This window comes from Neocloeon triangulifer, unplaced genomic scaffold (genome assembly GCF_031216515.1).
Source record: "Neocloeon triangulifer isolate White Clay Creek 2 clone unplaced genomic scaffold, ASM3121651v1 ptg000001l, whole genome shotgun sequence".
In the NCBI taxonomy this organism is placed as follows: domain Eukaryota; kingdom Metazoa; phylum Arthropoda; class Insecta; order Ephemeroptera; family Baetidae; genus Neocloeon; species Neocloeon triangulifer.
In genome coordinates, this window is record NW_026775544.1 from 2,956,557 (window position 1) to 2,981,159 (window position 24,603).

The 24,603-nt window shown below is 36.8% G+C and overlaps 4 protein-coding genes across 5 annotated transcripts; all 4 read right to left on the bottom strand.

Annotated features, from left to right (window-relative positions):
• Nucleotides 1-39: 39 nt before the first annotated feature.
• Nucleotides 40-5,662, bottom strand: LOC132199961 (tubulin beta-1 chain). Its single transcript, XM_059625092.1, has 3 exons — nucleotides 5,501-5,662; nucleotides 1,171-1,635; nucleotides 40-1,052 (listed from the first exon to the last, which is right to left on the bottom strand). The coding sequence occupies exons 1-3, from the start codon at nucleotides 5,555-5,557 to the stop codon at nucleotides 231-233; spliced, it is 1,344 nt and encodes a 447-aa protein (XP_059481075.1). The 5' UTR covers nucleotides 5,558-5,662; the 3' UTR covers nucleotides 40-230.
• Nucleotides 5,663-5,862: 200 nt separating this feature from the next.
• On the bottom strand, nucleotides 5,863-8,944 carry LOC132200157 (tubulin beta-1 chain-like). Its single transcript, XM_059625407.1, has 3 exons — nucleotides 8,783-8,944; nucleotides 7,447-7,911; nucleotides 5,863-6,959 (listed from the first exon to the last, which is right to left on the bottom strand). The coding sequence occupies exons 1-3, from the start codon at nucleotides 8,837-8,839 to the stop codon at nucleotides 6,138-6,140; spliced, it is 1,344 nt and encodes a 447-aa protein (XP_059481390.1). The 5' UTR covers nucleotides 8,840-8,944; the 3' UTR covers nucleotides 5,863-6,137.
• An 11,603-nt stretch (nucleotides 8,945-20,547) lies between these two features.
• On the bottom strand, nucleotides 20,548-22,694 carry LOC132199885 (ubiquitin-conjugating enzyme E2 C). 2 transcript variants are annotated; one of them, XM_059624984.1, is made up of 6 exons: nucleotides 22,514-22,694; nucleotides 21,991-22,018; nucleotides 21,849-21,935; nucleotides 21,593-21,797; nucleotides 20,997-21,112; nucleotides 20,548-20,936 (listed from the first exon to the last, which is right to left on the bottom strand). In XM_059624984.1, exons 1-5 carry the CDS (start codon nucleotides 22,615-22,617, stop codon nucleotides 21,006-21,008), a joined length of 531 nt encoding a protein of 176 aa, XP_059480967.1. In that variant the 5' UTR covers nucleotides 22,618-22,694; the 3' UTR covers nucleotides 20,548-20,936; nucleotides 20,997-21,005. The 2 variants fall into 2 exon arrangements, with proteins under 2 accessions (XP_059480967.1, XP_059480959.1); XM_059624976.1 differs by having other exon boundaries at nucleotides 20,551-20,865; nucleotides 22,514-22,693.
• A 549-nt stretch (nucleotides 22,695-23,243) lies between these two features.
• LOC132199900 (kxDL motif-containing protein CG10681) lies at nucleotides 23,244-24,569 on the bottom strand. Its single transcript, XM_059624997.1, has 3 exons — nucleotides 24,309-24,569; nucleotides 24,045-24,244; nucleotides 23,244-23,976 (listed from the first exon to the last, which is right to left on the bottom strand). Exons 1-3 carry the CDS (start codon nucleotides 24,449-24,451, stop codon nucleotides 23,789-23,791), a joined length of 531 nt encoding a protein of 176 aa, XP_059480980.1. The 5' UTR covers nucleotides 24,452-24,569; the 3' UTR covers nucleotides 23,244-23,788.
• Nucleotides 24,570-24,603: the final 34 nt, after the last annotated feature.

A 24,603-nucleotide genomic window follows, 5' to 3' on the forward strand; every position in this document is an offset into this window, starting at 1 on the left:
GTTAGATTAATAATTGGAGTAGAATAATAGAGCAGGGTATCCATAAGTTAAGCTAATTTTGCTTTATTTTAAATGCACATTGTAGGAATGGTAGAAAGGAAAAATATCGCATTTGGAGTGTGTGCCATCAACATTTGATGTTATTAATTAATAGTTGTGACTGTTTGGGCATTACTCAAAGTATCAAAGGATGACAAGAAAATATGAAGGACCAGAAGAAGCTCATCAACTTAGTTCTCCTCAACCTCAGCCTCAGGCTCTTCGTCGAACTCGGCGTCCTCGTCGGCGGTGGCCTCCTGGTACTGCTGGTACTCGGACACCAGGTCGTTCATGTTGCTCTCGGCCTCGGTGAACTCCATCTCGTCCATGCCCTCGCCAGTGTACCAATGGAGGAAAGCCTTGCGACGGAACATGGCGGTGAACTGCTCGGAGATTCTCTTGAAGAGCTCCTGGATGGCGGTGGAGTTGCCGATGAAGGTGGCTGCCATCTTGAGGCCTCTGGGAGGAATGTCGCAGACGGCGGTCTTGACGTTGTTCGGGATCCATTCGACAAAGTAGCTGCTGTTCTTGTTCTGGATGTTGAGCATCTGCTCGTCCACCTCCTTCATGGACATGCGGCCTCGGAAGACGGCGGCCACGGTCAGGTAGCGGCCGTGACGAGGGTCGCAAGCGGCCATCATGTTCTTGGCGTCGAACATCTGCTGGGTCAGTTCAGGCACGGAGAGCTGTCTGTACTGCTGGCTTCCTCTGGAGGTGAGGGGGGCGAATCCAGGCATGAAGAAGTGGAGACGGGGGAAGGGCACCATGTTGACTGCCAGTTTGCGAAGATCAGCGTTCAGCTGGCCAGGGAAGCGCAGACATGTCGTCACACCGGACATTGTCAGGGACACCAGGTGGTTCAGGTCACCGTAGGTGGGGGTGGTAAGCTTCAGGGTCCTGAAGCAGATGTCGTAAAGGGCCTCGTTGTCAATGCAGTATGTCTCGTCAGTGTTCTCGACCAACTGGTGCACGGACAGGGTTGCGTTGTAGGGCTCCACCACAGTGTCAGACACCTATAGAAAATTGAAAAAAAATTATTTTAGTCTTGTCAAAAATTTAGATTCTATTAAACAAATAAAAGATGCTTTTATATAGAATTTTCACACATAAATTTAAAAAAAAGTCAAGTACCTTTGGGCTGGGGACGACGGAATAGGTGTTCATGATGCGGTCAGGGTACTCCTCTCGGATCTTGGAGATGAGAAGGGTGCCCATTCCTGAGCCGGTGCCTCCGCCCAGGGAGTGTGTCAGCTGGAAGCCCTGCAGGCAGTCGCAGCCTTCCGCTTCCTTCCTCACAACGTCGAGAACAGAGTCAACGAGTTCAGCACCCTCGGTGTAGTGTCCCTTGGCCCAGTTGTTTCCAGCACCACTTTGTCCGAACACGAAATTGTCTGGTCTGAAGATTTGACCGAAAGGTCCTGATCGGACGGAGTCCATGGTTCCCGGTTCCAGATCGACGAGGATGGCTCTTGGCACATATTTTCCACCAGAGGCCTCGTTGTAGTAAACGTTGATGCGCTCCAGCTGCAACTCGGAGTCGCCATGGTAGGCGCCGGTGGGATCGATGCCATGCTCATCAGAAATGATCTCCCAGAACTGTAAGAAAAGTAAAATATTTTTTATTAGTCAAAAAGGTTTTGCTAGAAACAAATAATTAACTTCAAGTTTTCAAAATTATTTCGTTTACGCCTTATTTGAACAGTGCATTATAAATTATAATAATTTGTAATGACTCTGACCGCCTTTGTTTGCAGGTCACTGGCCTTTGTACAATAATCTTGCGAATCGGACAAGCAAAGTCGTAAAGCGCGCCTGTTTGCTAATTAACAGTGGGTGAGGCGATACGAGGGGTCCAGCGACGCGGTGACTAACGCACCCACCGCCCATATGCCTGACAGTGAAATAAATATCCGCTTATTCTACTGTAGGCCGTTTACATGCAAAAGTGCACATTTTTCAGGATGAGCGGCCGCCCTCGGCAAAGGCGGGCAGGTCTTTTCACAATATGTCATTCGTATAATAATAATGTTTCACAATTCTCGACTTTTTTATTTGAATTTTATTCAAGAGAATAAAATAATCATTTAGAAAATCAAAAGATAAAAATGACACTTGAAAATAATAAATTTTTTAATAATTTTATAAATAAATTAATTGAGAAAAATGCGATCTTTAAGAAAGAAAAACTTTCTAAATGCATCGGTGCATCAGATGTACAATGCTGGGAGAAAAGAAAAACTATCGGATTGCATATAATATAGGCGGCGCCTTGCAAAAATATTATGCTAAGTTGCAAATGCGTGTGATATTTCACCCCTCGACTTTCTGTGCCATGATCGTATCTGGACACTTTTGCCATAATTTTTTTATTGCTTCATTTTCTTTGACGGTGTTGGAAAGAAAATCGCGCGCGCGGCCTCGCCTATAGCTCTTCTTGTGACGTGCGAATCTCTCCATTGTCCCGTCCAAATTCCTTTCTGCCAGAATGAGATTAATGACTTTCTTTCTTCTTTCAGGCCGAAAGAGATGCTTATCGCGGTTTTATTATCAGCAATTTGTTTCGCGAGACCTGGGCACTTTTCCGGTGCCCAGTGGTGCCTGGCGCGCGTCACGAAATTCCTCTGGTCGATTTTCTTTCTTGCGTGCTCGCCTCAAAATCTCGCTCCCAATCGAGCCCAACAAACACCTGGCGCCGCCACGGCTCACAATCGGAAAATTCTCACATTTTATTGCTCGGCTAATGAAGCTCTTCAATCGACTAATTACAAGACAAACGGTGCCTAGCACCATTAATAACGTCAAGAGAGAAAAGCAAATGCAAATCGGACCGACTCGAAAAAATGTTCCTAATTGACGTTGCCTTGTAAGGAGCGATTGAATTTACAAGCGATGTTGAAACGAACGGGCTACTTAATGCAAGTAGTGATCAATTTCTATCCGGAATTAATTAATTTTGGATGCAACTGAAAAATGAATCAGAGAGTATCACAATGAAATCGGCTCCCTTACAAGGTGGAGATTAATAACAGTATTGTGTAGTAAAATAATTAATTAATATCAAAATAAACCCTTGAAGGTTCAAAGATGTTATTAACTTAAAGATAAGTTTAAATTTAAAAGTTTTTTGCCAGTAGAAACTTTTTCCAAGAAACGGTAAATGGGTTTTTCAGGCACTATCAGGTTAATTTTTACTCAATAATAGTCTAAAATGTATAATTTTACTTGACTAAAATATGCAATTAGAGTTGAATAGTAAGAAATTTCAATTAATTTTTTTTTTAAATTCTAAATTTTGCAGCAATTGGTATAAGTATATAATGATTAATGATATAAAAACAGAACGGATTGTGAAAGATGAAAAACGCATTCCTATTCTACCTTCAATAAAATTCAAAGAAGCATATAATTATATAAAAGAAATAGTTACCAATTTTTCAGCAACTTTGTGCGTAGAAATAAACAAAAAAATCACTCAATGTGATCTTATCAGAAATGCTCATTTATCCTCTCTCATCAAAAAAGCATGACGTCCTGGCACGTGAACAACTGCTTTAACATGACATCTAAACGTCTCTGATAAGAGAATTATCGACGTGGAATGCTTTAATATTTCACCAACAACCACCAAAATGCTTTTTGACATTTATTTACAGTTTCCAAATTGACCAGAGACCTTGTCTTAATAAAATTTGTAGCATTTCCTATTTTTATTCTATAATATTCGATTTGTCCTCCTGGCAAACAAGTCAAATCGATTTTTCTGTGCCTAAGTCACACCAAATGTTATTGTTGTTCTCTTTTTCCTCTCTCGTTTTTTTCTTTTTTAGTGATATCCGATGCGGCTGGAAGCGTCGGCGATTTTCGCTGCATTGTGCAGCTCCAGTTTGCGGAAAGTCAGATAATTAGCTGGTGAGCGAACCACGAGCTGGTCACACTTGACCGACGAAGAACTGCCCGCATCTAGTTCGCTTTTTGTGAGCAGCTCAAAAAAATAGGTTTGGATCTGATAATAAGTTGCTTTTGCCTTGGAGATTGGGGTTTGTGATTACTTGATATTGCACCTTTCTCGAGCTCCAATTTTGGCTAAAAAGGGACCACCAAAAATTTCGAAAAAAAAGAGAGATCACAATAAAGTATAGAAAATACTGACGCAAAACAGCACCATAAAACTGCCATTAATTATTTAAAAAAATCCCTTGTCAAGCCATAAACAAATATTAACCAAAAAGGTACAAATTATAAAATAAAATTTTACTCTAATTTTATTACTCAAAAAAGAGCAAAAAGTTACGCTCTTTTTGTTCGAAAACGGCGCAAAATTTTTCTGTAGCTATTTGTACTCGCTCATATATCCAAAATAATTGTTGATACAAAATAACCGAAAAAATTGAAAACATTTAAATTTTCTACTACAAAATTTTATTGAAATTTGACTTACTCCTAGACTTACGTTTTCAGGTAATTATAAATTTCTTTGCTTACATTAGCTTTCATGAAACCAAATTTCAGATTTTAGATTATTGTGGAAATGCCTTATTTTTAACATAATTTTGTATTGTGTTTAATAATACATTTAAAAGTCCTAATGAACGGCACTTCAGTAAGAGAAATTTATTGCGGGCCTAGATTTTAATTTTCAAATCACATTCATTCATCTCCTCCAGGTGGAGAGAACTAGTTTTAAAACGGTTTTACTTTATATGGAATGCTGAGAGTAGATTTTGCTGACTGCGTCGAGTTAATCAGTCGCGTTGAATAATCGCCATGTATATATAAAAAAAAACCCGGCCGGACAGGACAGGTGGGCTTCAATTAGCGCCAAAAAAGGAGGGAAACCGCCAGATTGCGGTTCCTCTGACAGCTCCGTATTAATTTAAAAATGAACTCAAGCGCGATCACCTGCGCTCTAAATTCAACCCCTGCTGTTTCCCTCGATTCGCCCCGCACGGAATTCGCTGAAGGATGAATGAATCGAGTGGTACGTTTACGTTTTTCATTAATAAAAAGGTAAAAAGATTTAGGTATGAATTTGACGCGAGTTTAATTTATATTCAAATAAAGCGTGTGTGCAGGCGAACGTGAGAAAAGTAATTAAATTCACGCTGGCTGACACCCCAGTTTTTATAAAAGTACCGTGTCTCGAGGGGTGGCTTATAATGGCAAGGGTGTGTAATTCACAAGAAAGGGTGGCCGAATGACGCCAATTGGGGCAATTATCGATCCGTCTGACAGTTCAAAATTCAGCAAAAGCGGAAAATTCTTGACATGAATTTTTAAAAAATTTTGATGATTTTGAAAAATTTTGGCGAAAGTATGAAGTATGAAAATGTTTTTGCACAGTTGCGAATTTTCGCTGTTTTATGGATGGGCGTGTCCGGTGTGTTGCTAAGTGGCGAATTTCGAATTTCAGCCGAAAATTCGCACGCGAATTTTGACCAAATTCAAATTTGTCGCGCATTACCTTGGCGCCGATCTGGTTGCCGCACTGGCCGGCCTGGATGTGAACGATTTCCCTCATCTTTTCTAATCGGATTTAACGTCAAACAAGGCGAGACGGTTTCAGAAGTCGGCTGCCTTTGCTCGCTGACGGTTGCAGATCTACAGGACTTGTTCGAACTCGTCGAGTGCGGCCGTATTGTTGGCTCGGCTCGGTTCGGCAGCGTTCGGCTCCCCTTCGGCGAACGGCGCGACGACTCATGCGCTCCCCCTCTCGCCCTCCTCCCGCCCAGAGACAGACGTGCACTGAATTGGCGAATAAAATTCGCGAGTTTTGACGATTCAGAAGAGGCGAATGAGCATTGCAATAAAATAAAACGAGACCTCCACTTTTAGGAAACGTGTTTATTTTTTATTTGAAAGACCAATTTTATTGCGAAAAATAATAATAAAAAAAAAAATATGGGACGAATTTATAGTATCAAAATTAAATGAAAAAATTCAAACATATTGCGGACGGCGAGGGTCAGTCTTGATTATTTAGCAATACATTTGGGTAAAAAAATTCAGGGAATTTCAAGCATGGCCGTAGTTAGGAATGCGTCTCGATAGGAAATTAATTATTTTGAAATCACGGACGGTGGGCACAAAATTGCAGAATTTTAATTGTCGTCGACTTCAGCCTCGGGCTCCTCGTCGAATTCGGCGTCGTCGTCGGCGGTGGCCTCCTGGTACTGCTGGTACTCGGACACCAGGTCGTTCATGTTGCTCTCGGCCTCGGTGAACTCCATCTCGTCCATGCCCTCGCCAGTGTACCAATGGAGGAAAGCCTTGCGACGGAACATGGCGGTGAACTGTTCTCCAATGCGCTTGAACAACTCCTGGATGGCGGTGGAGTTGCCGATGAAGGTGGCGGCCATCTTGAGGCCTCTGGGAGGAATGTCGCAGACGGCGGTCTTGACGTTGTTCGGGATCCATTCGACAAAGTAGCTGCTGTTCTTGTTCTGGATGTTGAGCATCTGCTCGTCCACCTCCTTCATGGACATGCGGCCTCGGAAGACGGCAGCCACGGTCAGGTAGCGGCCGTGACGAGGGTCGCAAGCGGCCATCATGTTCTTGGCGTCGAACATCTGCTGGGTCAGTTCCGGAACGGTCAGGGCGCGGTATTGCTGGCTTCCTCTGGAGGTCAGGGGGGCGAATCCGGGCATGAAGAAGTGGAGACGGGGGAAGGGCACCATGTTGACCGCCAGTTTGCGCAGGTCAGCGTTCAACTGGCCAGGGAAGCGCAGACACGTCGTCACACCGGACATGGTCAGGGACACCAGGTGGTTCAAATCACCATAGGTGGGGGTGGTAAGCTTCAGGGTCCTGAAGCAGATGTCGTAAAGGGCCTCATTGTCAATGCAGTATGTCTCGTCAGTGTTCTCGACCAACTGGTGCACGGACAGGGTTGCGTTGTAGGGCTCCACCACGGTGTCAGACACCTAGGGACACAAATTTCAATTTTTTTATTCAATGCATCAAAAAATATGTATAGAAAAATAAAGGTTATTTATCATGTTTCGCAGAAAAAATATGATTTTAAATTTCTTAAGAAATTTGTGTCAGAAATAATGTTTATTAAATTATTAAAATTTAAACATTCTGTTAGACGAATTTAACTTTTTTTATGCTTTTAGGCATTTAAAACACTACAATTAGTTTACTGGTTACAGGTGCAAACGGAATTAAAGATTTATGAAATCTATAGTTTTGTACGAGTAAATTCTAGAAAAATTAATATTTACAAATTGTAAAATTAGAAAATTAAGCAATGCTTATTAAAATTATTAATTCACCGCATAAAAATTTTCAGAGGATTTTTCCATAGTTTCCGCCATACAAAAAGACGCACAAGAGAGGATTATTTGATCAGTCTATACGTTTGTATATTCTTTTGAACATTTTTTTTATATATAAAAATTAATTTACCTTTGGGCTTGGGACGACGGAATAGGTGTTCATGATGCGGTCAGGGTACTCCTCTCGGATCTTGGAGATGAGAAGGGTGCCCATTCCTGAGCCGGTGCCTCCGCCCAGGGAGTGTGTCAGCTGGAAGCCCTGCAGGCAGTCGCAGCTTTCGGCCTCTTTCCTCACAACGTCCAGCACGGAGTCGACCAGTTCGGCGCCTTCAGTGTAGTGTCCCTTGGCCCAGTTGTTACCGGCGCCGCTTTGTCCGAACACAAAGTTATCTGGCCTGAAGATCTGTCCGTAGGGTCCTGAACGGACGGAGTCCATCGTGCCGGGCTCCAAGTCCACGAGAATGGCCCTGGGCACGAATTTCGATTTGGCGGCCTCATTGTAGTAGACGTTGATGCGCTCCAACTGCAGCTCCGAGTCGCCGTGGTAGCTGCCGGTGGGGTCGATGCCATGCTCGTCGGAGATGATCTCCCAGAACTAGATCGAACAGAATACATGTAAAATGAAAAAGCGTGACGAGGAATGCGAAAATAATAATAAAGGCGGCGTCGAATTGCTGGTAGGAATTTTTCGGTCGAATGCAAAAAAAGAGTGCGGCAGCCGTGCATGAAGAGGTAACTGTTTTTGATACGTGGCCAAGCGCAATTAGGCATAATATGAGACAGAGGCGTGTGCCGGTGAAAGAAATTACTACAAAAAAGGCGTGCTAAAGATGTCTTATCACGGGCTGCTAGAGTGTACTCAAAATGTGTAAAATTGATCAAAAATTTTCACCCATCAGATTTAAACAAAATAAAATTTAATATTTTTCAGTTGTACATAATTATTGCAATGAAATCATTCCTTTTCATTGTGCTATGCAAATTTAAGACTGTTCACTTTTATTAAATTACATAAAATATACAAAAAAAAAAATATATTATAAAATGGGAGAATCTGGGGAGAATTGAATAGAAACGACTGTTCTCTTTAAACGAAACAAATAAAATTTAAAACATATTGAATGAAATATGAATTGTGCATGAATATAATCTTTGTTTTTTTTTCTTCTAGATCTGATAAAAATTGTACCATAATGTCCATAATAATATTACATTAAGAAAATCATTTAAGTATCTCTAAACAATAAATATTAAATTATAATATCAACTTGCTTTCCTTTTTTTCTGATTGTATAGCAACGTGGAAAATTAAACATAAAAATCAGTATTAAATTTAAAGATCACATACTTTTTCTATTTTCCAAATTTCAAATGTTATGATTTTTTTTAAAATTTATTGTTTATTTCTGGCTAGAGTTTTATTCATTACACAAGTAAACTTAGTAAACAGTAATATTGGCGCCTACCTTGGCTCCGATCTGGTTGCCGCACTGGCCAGCCTGGATGTGCACAATCTCCCTCATGATTCTGAACTGTGGTGAGAAGAGAGTCCTGAAGCAGTTGTGTCCTCTTTCTCGTCAAGAAGTGAATGTTCCGAGGCTCCAAATTGCTGCAATTCTAAAGGTAACAGGACAGGTGGAAGGGGACTGGGAAGCCAATGAGACGATGATGTGAGAAAGAAAAAATTATACGCGCAGCCTACATCACCGGCTCCGAGCCTTCTTAGGAAAGACGGGTTTGCTTGGGTAGACGGCTCCATTTGAATTTTTTTTTGTCTTGACGCTTTTCGCCCTTCTTGCAGAATAACATGTGGGGTCAGTGGGGTACTTTTCTCGGCCCCGCTCTTTTTGATTTTCCTTATTCTCCTCCTAATTTCCTTTGCAAATTATATTCTCGTAGGGCGAGTGATAAAAATCTGCCGCGTGGGCAAACGAGATTTTGGCGAATTACTATTACTGTTTCGCTTCGATTGTTTTTGAACAAGGTCGTATATTTGAGCATTTTACCTGAGGGTCTCTATTATTTTTAATTTTAAACTGCTGGCGATATTTTTTTTTTGAGTTGGCGTCGACGAGCCCTTTAAGTACATTTAACACGCATTTGTGTATACGCAAGTATGAGTCATTCATTATTAAGCGGCGGTGTTTAAAGTGGCAAATGGTGACATCATCACCTGCGAACTGTACTGCACCGCGTGCAGCCTTTTTTAAATCCTCGATCGCGTGTTGGTGCGCATTCTTGGAAAATATCGCCGGTGTCACACTTGAGTGGTTAGCAAAAGGATTACACAACTTTTAAAAGGGAGTTATTGTTTTGACTGTCTAGCGACTTACACCGTAAATTATAAATTACAATAAAATGCACGGCATATGCTTGAAACTTGACCGCACCACGACTAGCGACTAAGTTATTAAGTTTATCTTTAGTTTAATCTGGTTTGTTAGTAGTTTTTTCAACAGACCAGACATTTAAATTAATTCAAATTTGATACAAATCTCACGTCATTTTTTTATTCCATAACAATTTTGCACATTTCAAGTTTTCTTAATTTACTATGAAATTATGTTATTTATTTTTAGTAATACTTACTTTAGTAACATCAAATAGCTTAAATTGTATATATTTTTTAAATTATGTTTAAAGTTGGACTACTTAATGTTGAAGGAAATTAATTACATACGCAAAAACGGCATATTAAAAGCTAAAAATTTGCATGCAGAAATATACGCCCTATTTATAAAAACTAAAATTTAATTGCTTTAATGATAAATTTATAAATAAAAATATTCTAATTATAAAACTTAATTTCAGCTCTTTGAGTGTGTAAAGCTTATTTTTACCATATTTGTCGCCTTTTCAGATATTTTTTAAACTTTTCATGGTGAATATCTTTGACCTTTTATTCCACTGTCCATGTTGACTAAAAAAAAGTGTCTGTCGTCATAGAAATGCAGCCAAACTAAAAATTCAAAACCATCGATTAAACCATTAGGAGGCGGCAGAGTTGAAGTTGACAGCAAGCAACACACGATAACGCCCAACAAGGCCAAAATGTTTACCTAGGCTCGCACACGGCATTTATTTTCCTTCTCTCTCGCGGCGCCACCCAATTCTTCTCAAGTTGGTTTTGCAGCAAAAAACCAGAGGAATTTTTATATCGCCGCTCGCTGTTATTGTTTTATTATATTATCGTCGGCGATCGAGTGTCACCCAGGGCATTAAGTTCTCTGAAGGCGAGATGACGGCATTGCTACTTTTAATATGGTCTCTGGTTAATTAGTCTGCAGGCAGAGCCTTTTAAACACAGACGCTCTTGGGCTTAACGAGCTGTTGCATTATTTATCAATTTGCCATGCAACTCGAATTCTACATAGAACCTGCAGCCACCAACATTAACCTACATGCCATTTTAGTCATCACAAGACCAATTGTCTATCGCAACTTAATGTCTCCCGAAAAGGATTTTCAGCCAGAGTTTTCCTCCTGTGTCTGGACAAAGAAAAGAATAATAAATCTCTTTCTTCCTCTGGGTTTATAAAATCAAGATTCTACTCGCGACGCATTGAAATTTTTACAACTGGTTTGCTTTTTATTTTTCTTTGCGAGATTTTCCTTGTGGCGAGCAAGATCATCACTCGATATTTATAGAAATGCTCTCAGCAAACACAAATTGTAATTTTGCGTTTGTATATCATAACAAGTTTAGAGCGTACGTGTTAGGGAAAATATTGCGGTATAAATAGAGATCAGCAAATCGGCTGCAACCAAGAATTATATCCTTTCAAAACATACTTAGAAGTATTGCAATTTGCATACAGAAATTGAGAAGTGCTTCATAATAATTTTGAAGCTGTTATTGCCAAAAACTAATAGTAATTTTAGAATCCTCACCTCATTTTCATCTCGCAAAAGGTTTTTTTTTTCTTCTGATTTTAGTATTTATATTTTCGGCCCTTTAAAACTTTCCATCTGTTTTAGTCTTAAAAAAATTTTTAAAGCACTTGACCTTTTTCAATTTGTTTTCGAAGCGGCTGTTTGTTGACCATAGAGAAGAAGCGCCATTATTTCAACTTCCTTTATGACGCCAGGGTAATATTTACCGCAATCAAACACAAGTCGTAATTAATTTTTATGATAAAAACACGTACATACGTTTATTTTTATATTTCATACCTGGAGAGCTCATGTGTGGAGAGAGAGAAAGAGTAGAAATTGAGGCCGGCATCGCTGCAGTCGATTTGGCGTCAGACCGGCGCTGGCCGAACGAGATATCCCAGTGGATTTGCATGCACCATATGCGCGCAAAAATGGAAAATTTCGCACTCAGGCTGGTAAATGTGCTTAAATTTTCATACCTTCGTATGGCACACGTGTTAACATAAAAATTTGTTAAGAAATTGGAGCAAACGAACCCAGATTTAAATGAAAATTTCGACTCGAAAAGTTAATCTGGCGCCGGGGAAAGGATTTAAATTTACAAAACGTTTATTCAAATGTCGTGAAGCTGACAAAGGGCACAATGGCCAAGTAGTGATACTGCAGTAATAACCAGCACACGAGAGAAAGAAGCAAAGGTTCAATCACCAGCTGTAGCATAACTCTTTCTTTCGAATGGTGTGTCTTGCGAAGGTAAAGAACCTGCGCGTTGTTATTCACTCGCAGGTTCTCAAGCTTGTTATTTTGCTAACGAGAATGAATATCGCAGGCCGGTCACAATTCTCTCAATATTAATTGGAGAAATCGGGTGACGCGAAAAAAATCCCTGTCACTCTCGCGACTAAACGAGAATTTCACGCGTGAGTCAACATTTGGCTATATTTTAGTTCATCACCACCCTGACAAAATACATATTACATGCTACGAACTTTGTTGTTCGTTTGAATGGAACTGATAAGAATGAAAAAGGCTCGTGAGTTGCATTGCTAGGCTGATTATTTCTTTCTTCCTTTCTCATTGCTCACATGCATGCAGACACGATTTATAATACGAGGCGTGCCTTGTCTTATTTTCCGACTCGTTACGTCATCGCAAGCAGATGCATCCTTGAGAGGGCGAACAGCTCCCTTCCTGTCATTGTCATTCACTCGCGTTAGTAAATTCACACCACCAGTTATCTCAATCAAGCTGCGTGCGCTTTTCAAATCACAAAAACGAGAGTGCCAGCTTCCCAGAAGACCGACGATAATATTTAGTTGGGCGTTTGAATGTAGTTGAGAAGTCAAGGGATTCATTCATAATCATCTTGATCAATCTTCATAAGAAATTGAAAGGAAAAGAAATTAAAATTATGGCTCAATTTTTTGTCAATTAATTTCAAAATGATGATATAAACATCAGTTTAAAGCAGGTTTAAAGTCTTATGTATCAAAATCAATAATAAAACATTTTTCATTTTAGAACCAATTTATTGCAAATTAGCGATTAATAAATTTGCTGGTTTATTTTTAATATTAATAAAATGTGATTTTAAACTTAATTTCTATTTCAGATTTTCATTTGAAATATTTTTTTGTTTTACAAATCTTTAGCTTAATTTAGTAACTTTTTTAATTTTTTTTTTTTAATTTCCAGCGAGAAAATTTAATTAATTATATAAAAAAATTGTCTTTAATTTAACTAAAATTTTAAATAATAAATCTGCATTAAATTTCATCTCCCATAAAAGAAACAATGTGAATTTAGAATTCCATGATCCAGAAATAGTTTTCGTTCTTTCACAAATAAAACATTAAATCCGAAACACAAAAATACATGCCTTGGACCATATCAAAGTCATCAACCTACGCTTGCCATATCCAAAACTGGGGCTTTTTCCTGAAGGCCGCACATTTGCCAGTTATAATCGATAATTAATTAAATTCAAGGAAGAACAATAATATGATTTACATTACTTGGTCCATCCCAGAAACCCTTGAGTTTAAACCCACAGCAGAGAGCTGCCGGCTGGGTCGGCGGCGCACAAAACGCCTACGAGATCGCCAGTTTAAAGCGCCTTCTTTTTTAAACGTGCATCTCGGCGTAGGATTTTAAGAAAGTGTGGGCCGATGGAGAAGAGAGAACAACTTTTACAATGCACGAGGCAGACCTTAAAAGGCCTGATGACGACGGCCCACCACATGTGGGCAGACAGACCTGTTCTCCGGCAAAATGAGCAGAAGAAAAAACGAGCTCTCGTAATATATCCCAGCCGAGGGCCCGATAAATTGTCGCCGTCGTGGATTTTATATCTCGACCTGATCACTCTTTGAGCCCGAGAGGGAGGAGGTGGCGAAAATCGCACAAGTCCTTTTGCGAAGGAACGACTCTGGCGTAAATGGAAGTGCGCCTGGCTATTTTTGAACGCGCCGCACGATGTGTTCCTTCGAGCCTACAAATTCGCTACATCCGGGAAATGTAGTATCAAAATTAATTTGCAGTCGACTGAAAGAAACAATGTTTAACCACATCCACCAAACTAATAAAAGAACTTGACTAACTATAATATCATAATATTTACTTAATTTACAAAATTCATTCAAAAGTATCACAATTTACTTTGGAGATTTTACTATTATTCTAAAAAATAATAATAATCAAATAAACAGTTTCTGATAATTTTTCATTTAAATTTTTTATTATAATTTCAAGGATGATTATTTAAATGATACATAAGATCAAGGTTCGCGCATCAACAACAATGAAAAAAGATTTGATTGTTGTTTGAGCTCTCTGATTGGGTACAAGTAAAGTTGTACCCAATCAGAGAGCTCGACAACAATCGAAATTTTCTGACGAGCGGACCTTGCATAAGATAAATAAATATAATTATAAACAATTATAAATAAAATAGTAAACAACCAAATCAAAATCTAGAAAGTAGAAATTTTAAACATTTTTTTCATTCTTAATAGAGTCTACAAAATTGATTTATAAAATTAAAAGGAGCAAAAAAAAAAATTAGTGGATTGATTTTTTTTATAGCTTTCAATATTTAAGTTTGAAAAAAAAACTATATCTCCATAGACCTGCCAAAGACAAGCCTATTTTATTAAGATTTGGGAAAATAGAGAATTCTGGTTAAAAGTTGAAAATTTTTTCATTTCTATTTGAATTCAGCCATAAAGTTTTACGCTCTTTATCAGATTTAAATATTAAATTTATTTCTATTCAAATTTTATTTAATATTTTTTAATCTAGTTTTTTTTTATTCCATCAAATTTCCAAGACCACCGTCCAAATAAAAGTGCGTGTGTGTATTTTTGACCGCAGTTGTGTTGGTGGAAAATCTCCTGCGGGCTGAAAGCCACACTTCTTATTTCTCTCTCGTCCAATTTGATGTAATTGACCCAATTTATTCGTTCCTACACCAGTAGGTTGTTGTTCCTCCTTGATTCGCTGCCCACGCAACCATCAAGCTGCCGGCTTCTCATCTCAATGCCACTTAATCATAATAGCGAATTTAAAAGCCGCTTGATATAATCTCCCTTGTGTGTATATTGTATAATTTTGAAATTAAGCGTCTCCGCCGCTGAATGACAGCTTTCATTTGCGAACAACGCTCGGCACTTTAGGCCGGCTCGTGCTGCGGCAATTACTGCAGCGGTGAAGCATGCAATGGGCTAGTAGCAATTTTTCAACTCTTCTTGACAGCGAAAATAAAAAGATCGGGTAAATTTCCGATTTCTCTGGCAGAGTTCCACACAACTATAATATGAACATGAAAAAAACCCAGAAAAAAGCTTAATTTGACGATTCCGAGAAGATTTATTGACCTCAAATAGGAACAATTAAAATTTCTTTCTTTTAATAATTATTCTTATCCTCAATGTGCCCTCAAAGTCAGTCACTCCCAGAAATATTTCTTTGTTAAGTTATAGTCAGTCACGCAAGGAAAGAAACTGGAAATGATTTACAATCTAGAATTTACATTTGACGACTAAAATAATAGTTTAAAAAATCCTTGCTAAGAAAATTGCATTTTTAAAACATTTTTGTTTTATTTTTTCCGCGCAGATAGTTTTCAAATATTTAAACTTGTGAATGCATTGATTACAGGGAAATCAGAAAATACTGACATCATTGAAAATCGAGGTGAAATTCCAGTCTAGACCATTTCCGCGGCTTATTGTAATAATTTTCCCAATTTGCACCTTTTATATTGTGAAACTAAATTTTTAAACGATTAGAATGCAAAAGCCAAAGTGTCAATGAAAAAATCCAATATTTTGAAATAGAAATAAATTAATGTAACCAATCAGATTTTTTTGCTGCAAACCACTGCAAACAAACTGTTACGGAAAGGAAGACCTACCGTCTGAATATGATTTCAGGCAATTTAAGTGTCCGCATGAAATTTGTTTTAGAATTTGAGGTTTTCTTCAAAGACTAATTTTCAATGAAATATTTGACAAAAATTTTGAAAACAATATTTAATTAGTTCTAAAATCATAAGCAAAAACTTTTAAAACAAAATTAACGTTTATGATATAATGCTAATAAAAAAAATTATAAAAACTTATTTTGGCTTCAATTTGTGGCCTTATTTCAGAAACAATATAAAGTTTCAATAAATTTAAATAATTATTAGATATGTGATTTTAATAACGTCTAGAACTGTTTAAAAAAAAGATAAACCCGTTAATCAAGATGTATGATTCGCATCTCTAACAATAAAAACTAGTTCCCACCCCCTCTTTCAAAATTAAAAGCCCATTAATGAAGATAATCTGATCATTAAAGTGGCTTCTTATATGAATTCCGCTTCAAAGCTTCAGCTCATTAGCATATTTTTCTCGCGTTCAAGTCCCAATCTCCACGTTCATCTTGGCTGTGCTCTGAAATCGAAGTGCACTTTTCTATGATTTCCCGGTGCTCATTTTTCGATCCGCTGGAAAACAAACAGAAGAGATCGCTGTCGATAGCACACGTTTGTCCCGTGCGCTCATTTCTGCATAAAACATAGAAATAATTACACGTCGGTTTCCGAGAATCGCGCCACGGCCTCCGCTTGCATGTTCATTAATATGGAGCACAATGGGAACTCAGCGTATTTCCCCCTTTCATGGACGGTGGATTTAATAAAAAGCAAAATTTTCCATTGGCTGCAAACGGCGAAAAGCGTAATGCGACGGCTGCACGTGCCAGACTCAAACCCAGGACCCCGATATTGATCGTCGTCTGGCTGGCTGCTGATTCACCCTCAACCCCTTCCCATACTGCAATGCTCACACCACACCCAGACACAACAGAAAATAGCCCTTCTAACGAGTATAACGCGACGCCCGAAATAGATCCTTCGTCGCAAATATTATTTTTTCCTCTTGTCAGGGAAAATAAATAAATGGTTTCGGCGCCTGGAAATGACCACACGATTTGATGGGAACCATGGCGTGTTGCCCGTCGACGGTTGTAAATCAATTTGCTGCAGGAGGAAGGATTAATTTCCCTCAGTGTTATTATATAAGTAATGGTCGCTGTGGTTTTACACTGGGGGAGATTGGCTGATATTTTATACTATGTACACGTGAAAACTTTCTGACAAGCACTTTCCAGTAGGCTGCTCTTGTTTAATGGAGATAAATTATAGTTCACCTTATACTTTATAGTCATTTTTATTAAAATAATCTGTAGAGTTTGGCTCACCAAAATTGTTGAGCTGATTTTTTTTTTTTTTTTTAATTTATAAAAATGATACAAAAGTGAGCTTTTCATACTTTCATAGAACATTCAATTGCATTCTATTGTTAAAATACAATGGGGACCGTTCATGAATGATTTAAGATGAATTGGACAGATTTTTTTTGTTACGAGCACCACTCTGATTTTTAGATATGTTGTTAGGGTTGATGAGAAACTACTTTGACCAAATTTTGGGACAAAAATTTTTAATACTTTTTGAAATATTCGGGTTTCTTGAAAAACTAAAAAATGCTTATATCTTTGCTCGTATTAATTTTGAAGTCATGAATTTTCACTCTAGTAGGTAACTTTTTGTTCTGAACAACTTTGCTGTTGACCAAAATGTCGTAGGTCAAAGGTCAAGGTCACTAAAATGCATTTTGAGTTTTTAAGGCCCATTTTCTCAAAAAAGTATATTTTTGATATTTTTTGTGTAAATGCAAAAAATGTAGGCCGTTAAATTCTACATCTGGTCAGCAAAATTCGCGATGGCGTTATTTTTAGTTTTTAAGATATTTTCATGTAAAATTAAAAAGATGCGTTTTGCCGATATGCCGTATTTTGATATTTTTCTGTTTTTTCATTTCTAGGAGGACTAGAGCAATGCGGTTTTCACTGTTATACCCAATTTTTAATTCTGAACAACTTTTCTGTTGAATAAAAATACCTAGGTCAAAGGTTAAGGTCAGTAAAATGTATTTTTATTTTTCAAGGCCATTTTTCTTAAAGAAGAATACCTCGGATTTTTTCCGTGGTATAGGAAAAAATGTAGCCCAATAAATTCTACATCTGGTAGGTAAAATTCAGAATGGCGTTATTTTTAGTTCAAAAGATATTTCAATAAGTATTTAAAAAGTTCGTTTCCGTACATATTTTCCATAGTAAATTCTAACTTTTTTTTGCTCTTTTGAAAGCTTATTAAAATATCTTTTGAACTAAAAATAACACCATTCTGAATTTTTCCTATCTGATGTAGAATTTAATGGGCTACATTTTTTCCTATACCACGGAAAAAATCCGAGGTATTCTTCTTTAAGAAAAATGGCCTTGAAAAATAAAAATACATTTTACTGACCTTAACCTTTGACCTAGGTATTTTTATTCAACAGAAAAGTTGTTCAGAATTAAAAATTGGGTATAACAGTGAAAACCGCATTGCTCTAGTCCTCCTAGAAATGAAAAAACAGAAAAATATCAAAATACGGCATATCGGCAAAACGCATCTTTTTAATTTTACATGAAAATATCTTAAAAACTAAAAATAACGCCATCGCGAATTTTGCTGACCAGATGTAGAATTTAACGGCCTACATTTTTTGCATTTACACAAAAAATATCCAAAAATATACTTTTTTGAGAAAATGGGCCTTAAAAACTCAAAATGCATTTTAGTGACCTTGACCTTTGACCTACGACATTTTGGTCAACAGCAAAGTTGTTCAGAACAAAAAGTTACCTACTAGAGTGAAAATTCATGACTTCAAAATTAATACGAGCAAAGATATAAGCATTTTTTAGTTTTTCAAAAAACCCGAATATTTCAAAAAGTATTAAAAATTTTTGTCCCAAAATTTGGTCAAAGTAGTTTCTCATCAACCCTAACAACATATCTAAAAATCAGAGTGGTGCTCGTAACAAAAAAAATCTGTCCAATTCATCTTAAATAATTCATGAACGGTCCCAATGGAGAAATAATAATTAAACATTAGAAATAATAATTTTTAATAATATTTTTGAACCTTAACTTTCCAAAGTACCAAATTATTATATTAAAATGTGCAAATTTTTATTTTTGTTCCACTGTTTTTTATGATGTGTTGAAGAATTAACTAAATTTTTAACAAGAAACTTGCTTAATACGCATAAATTTATATGATAATTTTAAAATTATAAACGGCTCTAATTAATCTCCACTTAGCCTGGGGAAAAGGTGTCACATTTATTTAGAGAGATGCTAATTTTTCAATTTTATATTTCATGCTGCTCAGGGCGCCTCTCCGAAAATAGAAAGTTGTCACTTTTCACGCAACTATGATAAATTATTCATGATTAATGAAAAGAAGACCACGCAGCGGAATGAATTTTAATGAAATTATGAATTATGATATTAAACTTCTGCCAAGACGAGTTGAGTGTCTCATCTTTTCATCGACCTGCAAGACCTTTCTACCTCCGCCACTTACTGCCCAATTGGCAGCTGTCTGAAAACTCCGAATGGGAATTTACGATGCAGCAGGAAATTAGTGCAGGCATAAAAAGCTCCAAGTTAAAAGAAAGAAAGAAAGATGCACACCCACGGCTTGATTTTTTTTTATTCGGGTGGGGTGACGTCAGCCTCTGCATCGAATCGAGCACTCCAAACGAATAAAGCAACTGCTCCTTTGCTGTGCTCCGAGGTCATGCAGACTGGCACCGGAGAGGAGTGAGTCATCCCGCCACCACGCCCCGGCGCCCACCAACCCCCAAAAGTATTGATCCATTGCGGGGGTGCGTTTCTTAAAGTGGTGCAACAGAACCCTCGCTCCAGAGGGAAATCCACAGTGCGTTTACGAACCTGTTGGATTTGGAATTTCCCACCCCCCAGTGCGATTTATACTTTTATAGTACTTCAATCTGGCATTTCCTTGTACATTAAAAAAAAAAACGTGAATAAATGAAGGTGGAGTGGAATATGAAATATGGAAAATCATTAATTAAATTGCAATGCCAGTTCATAAAAGAATTAAAGTGGAAAATAAGTAATGCAATTTAATGGCTATTTAATTTTGTACTGTAATCAAATTTTTGATCTTTTTTTTTAAATTAATTTATTCAATCATAATTTGATTTTAAATAGAAATTTAATGTAGAAAATTGTAATTATCCGCATTGAATCAGGATTAAATTTAACCACCGCAATTCTCCCTTTGAATTTTAATTGTCAAAAGTAATAAATATTGGTTTGACTAAATTTTTTTTATTTGACAGGATTAATTTCAATCAAGCTCAATTTATGTAGTTTTCAATTGAGTAATTAATTTTTTGATTAAAAACTTCACGCGTGTGTAACAAAACAAAAGCTGGCTAGTCGAGAGCTTCACTTTTTCCGGCAGGTTAACTTTTTTTTCTTTGGTCGCATTATTATTTTACGCTCTATTAATTGTAAGAACCAACAAACTAATCTATAGTTATTTCCTCACATGATTGACACCTGAAAGCAACGGTCGTGGCTTTCATCTGTCAGAAAGGTGAACAAATTAACGCATCTCGTCTGTCGTTGCCAAATAGGGGAGGCAGTTAATTTGATTATAAAAAATCGGCCTCAAAATTGACTGTGAACGGTCTGTCCTTTAAAAAATAATAAACTTTGAGAGCGCGACGTGTTTATGATTATTTACTGATGCAATATGTTTAGCAACCAAAGATAAAATCAATGGTCTGATGGAAGGCGACTGGTGTGCCACGGCAGCGACTGTGGTCCAGACTGACATCACCAGTGGATGAAATTAAAACGCTAAGTGCACGCCTGATTAAATTACCGTCAGCTTCAATATCAGAATACTTTAATTATTACAATAGTTGCTAGTGTGAGGTTATTAAAACCACCTTGTGAGAATTTGTTGATATTTTTATATTTTTCATAGAAAAACATTTGCAGAAGTATCAATCTTGGAAAATGAAAAATAACAGTGGGATAATGAGTTTCTTGAGGAAAGACACACTTACGAAATTAATTGTACAAAAATAACTATTGTCTCCTAATACATAAATATTTTTTCAGTTTGATTGAGTCGTCAACACGGACATTCTTAGTTGAACACGAGAGAGAACAGAAGGTAATACTTAAAATGAAAATTGAGATGTATTTACAGCACTAAAAAGTCAGTTCCACGTTTGAGACAAGCGAATTCTCCTGCAATAATTTTCATTCCGTCAGTTATTAAATAAATAGCTTTGGTTCTATCACTCATTCCTTTACGCATACTTCAAAAAGCATTCATTTCATTAGGACAATTTATTTGAAAATAATATAATGGTACTCACCGCACTTGTCTATTTGTTTTCCTCTTTGTACTGTTTATGGAGGTGAGTTTTGTATGTTTCTTGATTACTCCACATGTCGGCAGCAGTCAAATTGAGAGGACTGTCATTGTTGGGCTCTGAAAATTAAAGGAGACGATCAATAATCAATCCCTGTATGGGGCAAAGTTGCCATGTGCGAATATAATAAAGAACTCTTGCACTTAAAATATCCACTCTAACGTACTTTAAATCAACCCTTAAAAAAAGTTAAAGTATCTCCATTATAATGGTGATTGTTTCTGAATTTCAGTTAATTAAAACCTGAATTAGCAGGAATAAAGATAAAATCAGATATATTACATTGCAACAATAATAAACAAGATTGAGATATCAAAATGAACAAGGAAGTTAAAATTGCAAGATAAGTTGCAAGTACATTTTCCTCGAAATATAATCAAATTACTTTCGATTTTTTTCTCCTCAGCTTTAAATGCAACCTCAATTTCAAGTCATTATAATGGATCATTAACTAATTTTTTTCTCAAACTGTAGCCTGAAATTTCAAAAACCAATGGCCAATTTTTTTTTTTTTTTTTTTTTTTTGCAAAAGAACCAACCTCCTAACAGAGACTGAATGGATAACAGTATGGTTCGGACATCGTAGAGCGCAGACCACTTGTCTTTTAGGATGTCAAGGCAGATATTTCCAACAGTATCAACGTTGGGATGGAAACACTTTGTGACGAACTTCACAACCGGCGCTTGATATGGGTAGCTATTGGCGAATTCGAGAGACAACTTGTAAGTGAGACCTTCGTAGACCTAAATCAATAAAGATCAATATTGAGAAACCAAATTAAAGATATAAATTACTGTTCCAATTGGTCCTTGAATCGTTCCAATCCACTTAAATAAATTGTCACTCTCAGGAAAGGCAGATATTCCTTTTTCAGCACCCATCTGCCAAACAAGAAAGTTAATGAGAATTTTTTATATTTTAGTTGTAATTACGAACCATCAGAATCATCAGCTCTTTTTGGAGTCTGGAAAAAAATAAAAATTATACTTACATAAATATTATGATCAGGTTTATGTGCGTTGCTGTTTGTGTATGTATTTTTGACAATTTACTTGAGAAATATGAAATATATAAAATACATATTATGTTATTTCAATTCAATCTTATATGTTATTAAAATAAAAAAATATTGCTGAGCAATTATATAATCTGATTTTTTTTTAACGATAGAAAGCAGTAGAAACTAGAAACAGTAAAATTTGTGTGTGCCCTAAAACCTAAAATTGATTTCCCACATTCATGTCGAAGCGACATTCCCAGCATGGGTGGGATCAGATTCAGATTGCCATGCTTTGATTGAATAACAAATGCCGAAAATTTTCATACAAAAAGAAAATGTGTTGCGTGTTCATACACGAATGTGCTGAGCAAGCAATGAAGCAACAGGCAATATGGAATTTTGATAGGGTGTCGCTTTCAATTTAGTGCCGGAAATCGCCGGAAAACGTTCGATTTTTACCTTTTGGACACGGCGTGACTGTCTTTGGACGTCGCAATGAAGTCCTCGTTATTCTTTGGCACATTGGAAGTCTGTGAGTAACTGGGATTCACGTTTTGAGCCATTTTTTTCGAATTCGCCAAGCAACTGACTCACGTCGCCGTTTTTCAACAGTCCGTTTAAAATGTCGAGCCACAAGCCGGCGTCCGGCGATTCGGTGGCCAATCACAGCGCTCGGCCAAACGCCAATCAGCGCAAGGCTGTCAAAATCAAAAGGCCAGCGCGGTAAAACGATGTTATATAGCCTGCGACAAGTTTGTTGATTTTTTTTATTAAATTTTTTTATCCATTATTATTTGTTCTTCTCGGTCAATAAAAAAATTTAAATTGGAAAAAAATTAAATAGGAGAAAAAATTTATTCTAATTTAATTAATTACGAAAAGTTTTTACTGGGGAAACATTAAATGCATTAAATAATTAGGATTTTTTTTTAAGAAAGCATTGATTTGTTCGACAAAAAATGGCACACTCTGTTATTTAGCTAAAGCTTCCGAGTCAAAATGAGACTCTACACCTGCGCGCCGCATGGACTAGCTAGTTTGAGGGAAGCAAAATATTAATAACTTTGAGCAAAATTAAATTTATATGGCCATAGCGATTCATTAAACAAATAAAATTATGGTAGAATTTACACAATTAATTTATAATATTGATATATTCAATAATTTATTTTGTCTTTTCGGTCTTTTCCATAGAAAAATTGCCTCTCATCCCATTTCCTGGCTGCATAATGTATTTTCGAAAAATAAATAATACTACTTTTATGATCAAGAATGAAATAAAATATTTTCCATTGTAACAATTTGCAATTTTTTCTTTTAATATTCAAAATTTGCTAAAATTTTAAATTATAAGCAAACCTTCATGATTCATGATATTTATGATTAAACAATAACAGAGTATATTGGTGATCCATATCGATGTGCCCGATGTGCCTAATATAATAAAATATAACACAACTCAAAATTATTTAAATAGATCACACTGCAATTTGGTTTACTAGATCAGCATAAATATTTTTTGAGAATTATGAATTGTAGCATTTAGGAAATATGTTTGAAATTTTCCAAGGATAAGTAAATAAAGTGGGGCATAATATTATGGATTATTTCATTTTGGAATTATAAATTATTTACACTGCTTTTAATTTGTAAGATCAATAATTTATATAGTATTTTATACATAGCATTAGATATAAATTAATTACATTAAATAAAGGAATCATAATAAAGTATCTAGGGGGAATCTGACTCTGGGGAAGATACATTATTATCACTTGTACCGTTGTCGTCTGAATCAGTGGAACTGCTGTTGCGTTTAAGAGGTTTCTCTTTAGCTTTCATTTTTGCTTCCTCTTCTTCCTTTGTCGCTTCTTTTGTCTCTTCATCGTCTTCTTCCACAAGGGCTGATTTGTTTTCGCATACTAAAAAATTTTCAATTCAATAAAATTTTTCGAGCTAAAATAATATGTATTTATATTTTCTTCTATACCTTGAAAGGCCTGTGGATACTGCGTGCTTAATTTCGACTTCAGCGCCCTGGTCCGCTTAAAAATATTTTCCAGGTCTTTTTTCATTTCCATCAGCAACTGGGAATGTTTCTTGAATTCTGCTTGAGCCATTTGCAGTCGTCCAGCCGATAAAGCGTTGCAGTTTATCAGCATCTCGTTTGTCTTTTCAAAGCGCTGAAGCCTAAAATTGAAAAAGAATTAAAAGCCTTAAGATAATTAATTGACAAAGTTATAAAAAAGCTAACATTTGCTTCTGCGCCCGGATCATCGATTCAACATCCTGCTGATTAACAAGCCCCGCTAGGCCTTGAATGAAAACTTCAGGCGCCGTATAGTTTTGGAAGCATTCAATGCTTCCAATTTCACTTTCTGGAGTTGTGTCTGCCATGGAATGAATTGGAAATCGAGAAATTTGCTATTATAGAAATGAGACTAGAGCAAAATTTGTATCACATCGCTGCAAAATGTCAACAAATCAATGCAAATTACAAATATCGCGCCAACGCACACCAATCCTGTTGGACCAATCAAAGTCGAGAT